The 13,641-nt window shown below is 40.8% G+C and overlaps 1 protein-coding gene across 1 annotated transcript; it reads right to left on the bottom strand.

Annotated features, from left to right (window-relative positions):
- Positions 1-373: 373 nt before the first annotated feature.
- Positions 374-6,119, bottom strand: LOC145803605 (uncharacterized). The gene is made up of 3 exons (XM_082896920.1): positions 6,052-6,119; positions 1,172-1,399; positions 374-1,109 (listed from the first exon to the last, which is right to left on the bottom strand). Exons 1-3 carry the CDS (start codon positions 6,117-6,119, stop codon positions 374-376), a joined length of 1,032 nt encoding a protein of 343 aa, XP_082753046.1.
- Positions 6,120-13,641: the final 7,522 nt, after the last annotated feature.

Genomic DNA, 13,641 nt, shown 5'->3' with positions numbered 1-13,641 from the left:
GCTTAATACTACGCTTGTCAAAAATTTCTCACAGACTTCTCAATCCCCATCAACAATTTTTAAATTAAACAAAAATCAAAGGCCATCACGAGACCATCACAAAATTGAACAGTTGATACACGATAGTACTAGGATCACCCATTCCATTCACACATTTCATTTTACAGGCATAACAAGGAATTTAAGTTTCATTAGCAAGCCCCAACACGTAAGGGTAACAAACAACAATACTTATGCAACACTTAACCACGGTGCCTTAGCATCCTACAACACACCGATCAATCACAAAAGTTTCACAATTTATAACATAGATTTCTTAAAACAAAAATCCCTCTCAAGGGTAATACTACCGCGCTGGTTTAAAAGTCGACCCTCACAAAGCTTTCGAAGCCTGGCCTCTTCGGGTCTGACACCGATAACGCCCCCGATGGAACAAGGTCTGACTAGATTCTAAAACACCGAAAGGATCTACACGGAAAGGGCAAAAACGTCTAGCACGGCCCCGCTGGCCAAAATCAAAACAAACAACGACCTCCGAACACTGAACCTGGTTTGGAGCCTGAACCTTAGTGGATCCCGCAACGAACGAGCTCGAAACCCCTGATGAAAACAGGGACCGAGTTTGGGAGTCAGCATGCGCTCGCCTCCACCTCTTGCTAAGTCTAGTGTGCTTATGACCTGTAGGAGTTACCAATGTGGCCTCCTCCCTAACTCGACCAACACTGCTGACCACAGCCTCTCCGTGCGTCGCCGCCTTGACTAGATCAAAATAATCCTCCCACCTAGATTCAACCACCTTCTCCCGGATATCATCACGCAACCGCCTCCCAAACTCATAACAACGACACTCCTCTCTCGACACCAGTTTTGGAACGAATCTCGACAAACTAGAAAACCTCCTCTCAAACTGAGCCAAAGGAGTAGCACCCTGGCGTAACTCGACAAACTGTTCCCTAAACCTTTCCTGAGCAGAAGGATTAGCCAAGAAGGCCTCGATAAACGCAACCCAAGTGGTACCTACGATACCCTTCACATACTTCCACCAATAATTCGCAGCCCCCTTCAATTGGAAGGTTGCCAAAGAAACCCTCAACCCCTCATCCTCGACTCTGAGCGTGTCAAGAGTCTTGGTAATCTGTTCTAACCAACTCTCCTCCTTCAGCGGTCTTGCCTCTCCCAGAAACTCCGATGAATTGGAGCGAGGAACTCCTTAGTAAGCTTGAGGGTACGCCCATTGTCCCCGTCATTGCGAGCTAGAGCATCCTGTGCCGCTCTCATAACCTCACGTGCAAGTTCCTTGTCGACAACCGATGTTGTAACGATAGGTGCTAGGGGAACCGCCATGCCCCTACTGACACTCCTAATACACATCCATCCTCTAGTTCCCTGTGTAGACCTCCTATAAAATTCAAAAATAAAATCAACTAAGTGCATGACGCAACAGCCTCCCCGAGGCACACACACTCACCACCACGACTTTGAACCCTTCCTGACATCTTAATTAAGGAACAAAATGGATAACTTAGCACATAATTCCAAATGTGCTCACAACTTGCCTCACACGTAACTAATACAATTATATGCATTCTAACACACAAACAGTTCAATTCACTCCACATAAGCACGTAGTCAGGTAAACACATACGAATTATCCTTTAGTGATGCGATTCATCCCACGAGAAAACCAAGAATTCTTAGTAGAATGAGTATTGATTAGGTACCCTTCTAATAAGACTTCAAGGACTCTAATAGGCGCAAATAACATCCCAAAAGTCTAATCACATACCCACATAGTCACATAAGCATGTTATCACATAATCACATAGACAAAACATTTCCTAATCATGCGAAATGAACCCATTGTGGTATAGCAACCACTTCCCGCGAGCCTCATGTATTCAAACCCGGTAGCTCTGATACCAAGTTCTCACGCCTCGAAAATAAACTCACATAACTATTACATCAACCCATTCCCAAATGAGATATTGATCAAATTCATTTGCATGGTTCCAATGTTTACCAAAGTATTCTCACATGCCATTACACATTTATTTACAAACTAGTACATGAACAAATATCACAACAAAATAAGAGTCAAACTACTCTTCTTCAAACATCTCCACACCCTTAGCTTGGTGGGGTCACAACATCTTTACCTGCACCAATTCCCATAGAGGTGAGCATAAAACCCAGTAGAGATTCCTCACAAAGTATATACAGTTTTGCCAATTCCATCAACGTTAAAAATGCATATGTAATGCCATGCAAGTGCCAATAATGAAGGAAAATCTTATTTTGATGCACTATTTCAAAATCATCATGTTCTTAATAATATTCAATGCACAATTTTAAATTCACCATATTCTCAATAATATTTAGCAATCTCATCAATTTCAAACTTTCAATATTTAAATCAACAAGGGCAGTAAATACGACACTAGTAATCCCTAGCCTGGTGTCTGCAAGTGGAGTCTACGAGTACTACCAAACTGTCAGTTTTACCGGTATTAACCAGAAGGCTCGACACCTATCCGCTCGGCTTTCGGGTCTTTCGCCCTGCACACTCAGGCCAACTTATCAAATTCATCTACACCTCCTATCCGGACTTACCAACGTATTTACCCCATACACATTTCCATTAGTTCTCATTACAATGATCTTTCCCAAAATGAACGCTTTTCCAACTCATGTCATGATGTGCAATAATGACATTAAAACAATTGAGAATATGATGCAATAATTACTAACTCATAGCATTCTTTTATATTCAAAAACATGTCTACAACAATATTCAACATCACATTTTAATTTCCCCCTTACCTTGTTCTTCCACAAGATACCCATACGTCTTCAACGCATGATTACAATTTCTCATTTCACACAATAGTCATGTGTCCTCGACACACCACAACAATTCCTCAACATTAATTCATCACGACCAAACTTTCAATATGGCTAACATGCCATCATTCATTTCACTTTTCCATTACACTACGATTAAGCATTTTCACATCACATATGGCACTCAACAACTTGCCATCTTACCACTTTACACAAATATACAATTATCAATGGATTTTAGAAGAGGACTTAGTCTCCAACACACACACACACACACACACACACACACATATACAAATATATCATGAAGTTGCTATTTTGTTAGACATTTGGTGAGATTAGCTCTCACATTTCCTCTTGATACCAGAAAATAAATAATTCCAAGGCATCTTCATTATTTTTCAAAAAAGCCCCAATTTCTAGGGTTTCCATTGAAAGTAAAATTTCATCATTTTCTAAGAGAAACTCCATCATAATCATTCATCATGAGTTTTATAGAGGGAAAACCCCAAGAAGTAGTAAAAAGATAGAGGTTTCAAACCCATTTTCAAGACTCTCAACATTTTGAAACCAAAATCTAAAATTTAGCACAAAACTACAAGAATATTTTTAAATCAACACCCAAATAGCAAAACTATATATATAACTCAAGAAATCCCTACCTCAAGGTCTTTGAGAAGATGGAGAAAAGAAACCCTAGCTTAGATGGATGAGAGAGCTTTGATTTCTACCCAGCAAGTGAAGCCCTAGCCCTGGATCTTCAATATTTGAGGGAAAATGTTGATGATCTTGCTCCATGAATCACAAAAATCAATGAGTTTTGTGTGATTGAGGTGTTTTCTAGAGAGAAGGAGAAGAGAAATTAGGTTTATAATGAGAGAAAAATGAGTTAGAGGTGATATATATTCGGACCAAAACGTTATAAGAAAACAGGGCACGGACTGCCCAGTTGGCCGCTCATGCGGCCTTTTTCACCGCTCATGCGCCCCACCTTGACCGCTCCTGCGGTCCATTTTCTCTGCTCGTGCGCTCTAGGCAAAATCAATTTTTTTGGGTCTAAGCCTCCACCACTTGAGCGGTCTATCCCACCCCTCGTGCGGCCTAGGGCCCCGCACGTGCGGCCTAAGCCCAGCCACCAAAAATTTTTGCTTCCCTCCCGGCACTCCGGACTCAGCCATACGCCCTTCGGAACAAGTGAAATTCAACACCGACAAAAACAAGAACTAGAATATTAACCTGGGGAACCATTTATGGATGCTTCAAACCCAACAAAGGCAAATGGAGAATGAAGCGAAGAAAGAAAGAGAAGGGAAAGGAACCCGACTGTCACATTTGGTGACAAAAAAATTACTCGCTAAAAGGTACATGTTTGGCGACCAAATTTGTTTTGGTCACCAAATTTGGTCACCAAAAGTGTAATTTGTTGTAGTGACATCTCTTGTCATTATAATATCATAATACAGTTACAAGAAATAATAATACAACATCAACCTTCATGCATTTTCCATATATTCATCATCATTTTTAGCATTTGGTTTTTCCAAAACAACAATAACAAGCTATTCCTCAAGCTTCCCAAATCAATAATTTCTTATTTTCACATGAAATTTATTCATTTGATACAACCATAGAAATTTTTTCCATCATTTACTCACGTAACAAATTATCAAGCATCAATTTCACAATATCTTAATTTTTTCTCAAAATTCCCAAATTCTAGGGTTTTTACCAAAATAAGGTTTTTGTTCCATTTTTGAAATGATTTTTCCAAAGCAACATCCACACCTTAGAACATAACTCATACTCTCAAAAGTTTTGGGAAATACAGATAAAATCAACTTCTAACATCATTTAGGGTTCAAAAGCCCAAATTCATAACTCAAACATGTAATAGATGCTTCAAACAAGCATAATCTTGCAAAAACATATATATATATATATATATAACTCAAAGATTATCCATACCTAAAGCTTGGGAGATGAAGAGGAAGAAAACCGTATAACTCAAGGTTGACAAAAACTCGATCCAATTGATCATGAACGTAGCCCTCGTCGCTCTCTTCGATTTGATGTAAAAAGCCCCCTCAAACTCTTGAAAATTTAAGCTAAATTTTAGAGAGAAGTTGGATTTGGGTGTGTTTGTAAAGAGAATGGAGAGAAAATATGAGTATAGAGAGAGGGAGGGAGGGAGAGAGAAAGAGAGAGAGAGAGAGAGAAGTGAAAATCTGTGTGTCACGTTTTTGGCATTAGTTTTGAGGAGAAAAAGCATGAATTTCGAGACAGACGCGTCAAAATCTGCATGAGCAACTTCAATTCTGCATGAGCAGAATTTCCAATTTGCACGATCAAATTTTTTGGCCTCACGGGTGGTTTGCTCCAGAGAGCTACCCAGAAAATCCACCAAAAATCTACTTGAGTGGTTTTCTACCCAGAAAACTCTGAACAGCCTGAAAAACTTCATGAGGATCCGCTCGAGCAGTTGCCAAATCCACACGAGCAGTTTTGCCCAAAAAACTCAGAATTGATTTTGCAACCCAAGATAAGTTCTAATGCCCAAAACTCAAAATTTTTAACCCGAAAAAATTACAAAAGGTTAAGTAAGAGTAGAAAGAAATCTCAACAACCTAATACGATAAACAAAACACTGGAAGTGATGCACACTACCTTACTACACAATACTGTTCAAGTCCAAGAACCAAGGCATCACAAAAGAAAAGAAAAAAAAAAACAGATTCAAGAAATAGTTTTGGGTTTGAATTTTAAGTTTTTTTTTTTGTGTGGTAACATTGGAAGGAAAACTACAAACAAAGGGCTAAGCCATTTCACTAGATAATCCAATCATGTCCCTCACTAGCAAGCCTCTAATTTCAGCTGGCAGTTCATTCACCACCACCATGTCTTCAGGTTGTTCTACTTCGAGTTTGTCTATAGCGTCTGCACATAAGTTTCTTTTTTTTTTTTTTTTTTCCAAATGTGTTGAGTTGTGCATTCACATCCTCTTAGTAGCATTTTTGCATCACCCACCAAATTTCTGAAGGGGTAGTTGTCGATAGTTTCTTCCTCCATTAGCTTCACAACTTGGGTTGCATCCGTTTCTATCAATACATTGTATAGGCCCTTTTGTAAAATAACAGTGAGACCTTTATACAATGCCCAAAGCTCCACTTCGAGGCTTGTTCCCATTTTCATTTTGCCATAGTAGCCGCTCACCCAAGCTCCTCTTTCATCACGAAGTAGCCCTCTAAAGCCTCCTTCTCCTCCATCTTTTCTGCACCCATCTGTATTCAGCTTGATCCTACCTGCATGAGGTAAAAACCAATGGATAAGTCTATAGAATGGTTTAGGATTAAGGATTAAGTTGAGGAAAGCTTGGTGGATATTTGTAGAGTAATCTAAAATGAACTTGACACTCTCTTGGTAATTGGTAGTTTTGCCATCAAAAACAAAACAACTTCTATTTTTCCAGATTTTCCATAAAGCCACAATAAACACAATGTACCAAGAGATGTTTTTGTTTATAGCATTACACTTGAGCCAATTCATTCAATGTTTCCTCAACATGTCCAAATACCAATTTCTGCTAAAAGTAGCAATCCACACTTCCTTAGCTTTATAACAATCCCTGAACAGATGGTTAATGTCCTTAGACCCACTACAATATGGGCATGTAGGATCATTCGTAAGGCCCCTCTTCATTCTCATATAATTAGTAAGCAACTTTCCATGGAGTATAGTCCATAGGAAAGCTTTAAGTTTTTGTGGGAGTCTAAGCTTCCATACCTTGGTCCAATCTTCATCTATATCAAGATTGCCTTGGATGAGTTCATAGGCAGATGAAACCGTAAACACCCCATCAGGGGGCACCTTTCCACATAAGAGTATCCATGTTGGAACTACCAAGAGGAGCAATATTCAAAATTAAAGAAGTAATGCGATATAGAAATATGCTGTCAACACATTGTTCATCCCAATTTCTATCATCTCCCATTAAATTTCTAACCTTAACACACATGTGCTCAACACTAGAACTGCTAAGATTAGTGCTGGGAACAGATTCTTCAAAGGATCTATCACCATATCACCAATCTTTCTACACATCAATAGTCTTGCCATCACCAACAGACCAATTAATACTTTTTTTTTGAGAATGCTTTTGGTACACATGATATCTCTCCAAAGATGAGAGGCTTGCCTCCCTTTAGGCCAATCTTGCAATGAAGTATTCTTAACATATTTGTTCCTAAGAACCTCACACCACATGCCTTCATGTCTACTGACCATACTCCAGCCCAACTTAGAAAGTAGGGCCAGATTTGGGTCTTTCGCTTTTTTATACCAAGCCCCCCATTCTTTTTCATTTTGCACTCTACATCCCGATTAACAAGGTGCACTTTTTTCCTTTCCAGGGTGTCACCCGAAAGGAAATTACAATTCAACTCATCAATTTCATTACTTACCTTTTTAGGAACCAACATTGTATGCATAGTGTAAGAAGGAATAGCAGAGCTCACTGATTGAATCAGTGTGACTCTGCATGCTAAAAATAACACATTAGCTTTCCACCCAGCCAATCTTCTTTGCATTTTGCCTAGGAAATCATTAAAATGTCTCATGCTAACCCTCCCAAGAATTAGAAGAGCACCCAAATATTTTCCTAATTCAGTAGTAAGAGGAATGCCGCATTTGTTCCTCAAATCTCTGGCTCTTCTTCTTTCAATGTTAGGAGAAACATACATCTTGGACTTGTGGGAATTAATTTTACAGAGATGTCACAAAATTCATCCATAACCTACATTATAGTGTTACAATTTGACATAGTGGCTTGCCCAAATAACATGAGATCATCAACAAAGAATAAGTGTGTGATACTAGGTCCACCTCTAGTAATCTTAACTCCTTTCCAAAGCTTGTTCTTAGCTTTGAAGCAAATCATATTGGAAAGCCTCTCCACACACAACACAAAGAGGTAAGAAGAAAGAGGATTCCCTTGCTGCAACCCTCTTTGAGGTTTAAACTCTTGAAGAGGTTCATTATTCCAAATAATAGCAGTGCTAACACTAGTAACACAACACATGATGTCAATAAGGTTAGCATCAAATTCAAATTTAGAGGGTTTGTTTGAAGAAATCCCGGGAAATGTTATCATAAGCTTTTTCTAGATCCATTTTTTAAATCATACGTCCCTTTTTGCCCTTTTTGTGATTCAAAGTGTGGATGATCTCTTGGGAAATTATTATGTTGTCACTAGTGCTTCTGCCAAGGATAAAGCTACATTGATTAGGTCTAAAAATCTTGTTCAAAAAGGGTCTAATCTTGCTCACAATGATTTTAGAAATAATTTTGTAAGACACATTGCAAAGGCTGATGGGTCTAAATTGTTTAATACTCTCAGGGTTGTCAATTTTGGGTATCAAAGCAACAAGAGTTTTGTTAATATCAAAGGGAATATGGTTGTTAACAAAACAAACTTTCACAAAGTCACAAACAGAAGGTCCAATGATGGATCAGTCGGAATGGTAAAATACTGCTTGGAACCCATTCTTTCTAGGGGCCTTAAAAGCATTAATACTCTTCATAGTCCTCCAAACCTCCTCATTAGTAATACTTTTAGTAACTTTAGAGTTGTTCTCCTGAGTCACCTTGCAAACCACCAAATATTCTAGTGTTCAAGAGAGGTAGTAGGGGAGTAGCTAAAAAGATTAACAAAATAATTGGTAATCAGGTTCTTGAGTTGGTCAGGCTGATCACACCAACCCCCATTGTCATTTCTAAGCATCTCAATCTTTCTCTTTTTCCTTTTGGTAATAGTGGTAAGCTGGAAATTTTTTTTATTCCTCTTACCTTGAGTGATCCAGTTAGATCTAGATTTTTGAAACCACATAAGCTCTTCCTGGTAAAGGACTTTATTATATTAATCGCTAAGATCCAATTCAAGAGTGTGGAGATTATGAGAATAGTTGTTAGCCTGAGATTTTTGAATGCCTTTTATCCACCCAAGTAACCATCTCTTCCTTCTAAAGGTATTGCCAAAGACCTCTTTATTCCAGACACTAGCTTCTTGAGCTAGTTTCAGGAGGTTACTGCTCAGGGAGACATGGTTCTTGGTCCAACTATTAGCAATTACATTTATGAAATCCTCATGAGTCATCCAAGCCGCCATGAATTTAAAGGGTTTACAAGTGGGTTTAACGGGAGACTTACCTTGAGTAAACACCATCATAGGGGAGTGATTTGAGTAGGTGCAAGGTAGATTTTGAACTGCTCCATCTGGGAAATTGGTTCTCCACTCTGTATTACACAAAACTCTATCCAACCTTACCATAGTATTTGCCCAACCTTTTTTTTATTGTTAAACCAAGTCAGTCTTGGACATGTACACCCCAAATCCATAATTTTGCAATTATCAACCCTTTCATTGAATTTTCTACCCCTCCTCTGGTCTTGACTTAGTTTCTGGTTCTAGTTTCCTTGTAGGCTTTGTTTTTCATTAGGTGTGGTGAACTCATTAAAGTCACCATCAACTAACTAGGGTTCAGTCATATTTTGAGCAACTTCCTCCAATTGATCCCATAAATCGTCTCTCAGATTGTTGTTTAGAGTTGCATATACAGCTGTGAGTAGCTAGTCCGGGTAGTCCTACCTAGATATTGTTGTATTGATTTGCTGGGAGCTGGCTTCCACCACTCTAACATTAACTATGTTTGGGTTCCAAAGCATCCAAATATCCCCACTTCGACCTATTGGATCTACATGGGTTGATGTTGTAAAGCCCATACCATTGAAGAACAATCCCATAGCCTTGAACTCAACTTTTGTTTCCATAAGGACAACTAGTTCTGGTTTATGGATCTGAACTAATTCCCTCATATTCCTTTTCAACTTTTTGTTCCCTGCTCCTTTGCAATTCCAGGTTAACAAATCCATAGATGGTATAGCTTGTTGGGGTAGAGGTACTTGGCTATCTATTGCTAGGTAACCTCTTATGGCTTTGAAATTATCTTCCATCAATTTCAATGGTGTCATTGAGAGGTAGTGCATATCCTGGTTTGTATCCACCTGCCTCCATGGTTGAAGCCTCAGCTTTACTTTCTTGTTCTATCATTTTGAGGTGATGAGGTGAAACACTTCTTTCCCTGGGGATAAACACACCAATACTCTGTTCTGGTGCAGTATGTGCTTCTCCGTAGGGTAGTTCTCTCCTTCCTCCTCTATTTTTATCTGGTGGAACTCAGAATATGGGTCTGGAACTGCCTATTCTTGGATAAGAATTAGTGGAATGTTGACTGGGGTTGGTTGGGCGAGTGGGTGGCTGGTTTATGGTGATAAATGTATGATTTTTACTACTCAGAGCATTTGATGTCTCACTCTCCCCCATTATTGCTTCTTGATCTCGTATTATCATGTCAGTACCACCTTTATTTCCCATTCGGACTTCCACCCCTTTCTTTTTAGTAGCCATGCCAAGGCTAGTTGTTTCATTCTTTTTTACTGATGCTCTAGCCTTGTACCGAAAGCCCCTGTCTACTTGGGCTTTTTCTTTCCTTTTTTCCTTGCTTAATTGGGCTTTGGGGCCTTTTTGTTCCTCTTCCTCTTGTAACATCTCAAATCTATTAGTCTGTTGAGAAGTATCACCTCTGTGAACATTTGGGCCTCTTGATTTTCTTCTTTGGCTTAGAACAGTCATCCATGGTCCATAATTCCCTAGGCCTACCTCATCTTTATGTTCTTTCCTCCTTGGGTTTGGCCTAGAACTAACTTGACCTTCATTTCTCTAGCTTCCATCTACATTCATTGCCTGACCGTCTCACACTATCACCGAAGTAGGTTTATCACTGCATACTTCTCTTCGACGACCAATCTGCCACAAGAAAAACATAATGAGTGTAAATGTTCATATTCAAATTCATAAGTGTGTTTACCTATAAAAAAAATGAGAAATTTGAGGCTTTCTGAGGTCCATCTCTATACAAACTCGTGCATATTTGCCTCTCGCTGCCATGGTTGTATTGATGTCGATCTTGAGCGGAACTCCAATAAATGGTAAAGGATTTTCTCGTTGTAGTACTCAATAGGAAGATTAGGAAATCTCACCCATACTGCTTGTGGTAGCCGAATAAAAGCAGACATAGATAGGCTGAGTGTATATCTTCCCGTTCGGTGTATGGTACGCACTCGGCCCCGTCCCTGACATTTCAGATGCCGAATAAGTTGATTAGGGGCCGATTAAAAGTTGTAATACGGCATAATGGGGGGGGCAAGTGCATAAGTACATGGCTTCAAGAGCGGGCCCTGCCCAGAAGACCAGGAGTGTACATAAATAGAAGAACGATGAACAAAAAGAGGTATGTGGGAATTAGTACGCTTAACTTAAGATACACGCAATCTAGAGAGCAAACACTGGTTTTTCCGTCGGAGTGCTAATTCCGGCACCCCCGACAAGAGTGTTCATTCTTTTTAAGGCTACCAGCTGAGGATCTCGAGCGTCCTATTAGATCTAAAGAGTATTCCCAAACCACCTTTCCCACAATTGGCGCCGTCTGTGGGAATACTCAACTGCATCCATGGCAGGCACAACGGAAGATCCTCCGATAATCGCTGATGAAACTACATCGAGAGATGATCTCACCCCAACAAACATGCTGGGACCAGAGACTATCTCCGCAAGACGCGCCTTGAACTTCAACTCACCCTCAACTTCAGTGCATGAGACAATGCAAGCGATCATGGAACAAGCAAAGCAAAACGAACAGAGGTTGGAGAACATGATCGCTGAGAACGAACATCTCTGTTAGGATTTGGCCTTGGAAGTGGCGAAGTCCAAACATACTATACGTCAAGATCCGGAATGACCTCTGAGGGCAGGTGGTCGACGACCTCGATCCCGACAACAAGACGATGACAGCGACTCTGAGTCATTATCCCCGGAGCCCAAAAAGAAAGGACGACCCAAAACTACAAGTTCCTCTGAAGAGAGTCCACGTATAAGGCATAAGCGAAGATGAAATGGTTTAGACAAAGTGGACCAGCATGATCCCTTTGTGTGATGGATCGCAAAGGCAGTATTACCCAAGAAGTTCAAAGCCCCGTCATTCACCTTGTACGATGGGAAATTGGATCCCACGGATCATATCCGTCACTATAAGCAAGCCATGACGTTGCATGCAGACAACAAAGCTCTCATGTGTAGAATATTTTTGAGCAATTTGGGACCGTTGGCAGTCAGATGGTATTATAAGTTGGAGCCAGTGTCGATTAAGAGTTTTCATCAATTACAAAAATCCTTCAGGGCAAGATTCATCACCGACGAGGTCTAGCCGAAACAAGCCGACTCTCTCTGGGCAATGCAGATCCAGCCAGGAGAAACACTAAGAGCGTATTTGGCGCTTTTGGGAGTGCTTTAATCTTGTTGATGACGCTTGTAACGACTCCATGGCCATCACTGCCTTTAAAATGGGTTTGTATCCTAACAATTCTCTCCGCAGTTCCTTGACTGGAAGGCCCCCCAAAACAGTCTGGTTGTTGATGAAAAAAGTTAAGGAATACTACAAAGTGGAAGACGACGCCTTGCGGGTCAAAGCCGGGAACAAGGCCGACAAGACAACCCATCCTGAAATTGTTTAGCCGGTAAACTCTGTGTCACCTTAGAGTCCCAAGCCACGGCATCGGGCTAAACGAAAAAAGAGGCAGGATTCACGTCGATCAAATGACCAATGTTCCCACCGAGCTAGCGAACAACTTCAAGTAGATAGCAGGCGCACAAGGCGCGCGGACAAGAAGTATACGGAGTTGTCGGAGCCGATCAGCGTGGTTATGTCTAAAGTCTAACATCTTCTATTCTTTAAATGGCCACCCAAAATAATGGGACCTCCCAACACGTGACGACGAGATAGGCGGTGCGTGTATCACAAAGACCACGGCCATGATACTAAGAGTTGTTATGTATTAAAGGATCACTTGCAGGAATTGCTACAAGATGGTCGGCTATAACAGTACGTCCCAAAAGGAAACTCAACCAAAACAATAGCCTTAAGGCGGGATTCACCTCCAGTCGGTGTGATCCACATGATATACAGCCTGCCAGCGACATCCGCGGTACATATGATTCAGTCGCGTCCCGACCCTCAAAATCAACTCACCCCGGCTAAACGGCCCGATGAAGCTGTGAGCATTGCCTTCGATGATTCAGATTTGGCCAGAGTGACACTTCCCCACATCGATCCTTTGGTAATCGAGTTACGCGTAAACCGATTCACCGTTGAGCGTGTACTCATTGATCCTGGGAGCACATCGAAAGTTATGTATTACAAGACATTCACCAAATTGGATCTTTCTCCAGCTCCTTATCCATTATTCGGCTTCAACGCCAATCCAGAGTACCCGTTAGGCAAAATCACGCTACCAGTTTGAGCAGGCTCGCGAACAGTGGATGTGGAATTCTTCATCGTCAAGCTGCCCTCGCTGTATAACCTCATCATGGGCCGAACTTGGCTGCACACCATGCAGGCCATGCTAAGCACCTATTATCAATTGCTCAATTTCCCTACTGAACGAGGCGTTGAACAAATCCGTGGTTCATAGAAATTGGCACAAGCATGTTATCTCTTTGCTGCGAAGACACTAAGAGAGCTGGAAGTGAATTCTATTGAGGTGCCGGATCGAGAGAGCCTTGATGATGTTAGAGAGCTTCCAAGCAAAAAAGCCACGGAAACCCTGGATCGAGTTGAAATTGTCAGGAATCCTTACAGGTTCTTCATGATCGGTGCCTCCCTGAACGAAGTCGACAGAAAGCATCTAATTACC

The sequence above is a fragment of the Camellia sinensis genome, chromosome 12, assembly GCF_055761805.1.
Source record: "Camellia sinensis isolate YWXY chromosome 12, ASM5576180v1, whole genome shotgun sequence".
NCBI classification, from domain to species: Eukaryota; Viridiplantae; Streptophyta; class Magnoliopsida; order Ericales; family Theaceae; genus Camellia; species Camellia sinensis.
Note: the sequence above shows the minus strand (reverse complement) of the source record. Positions and strands in the feature narration are given on the sequence as shown.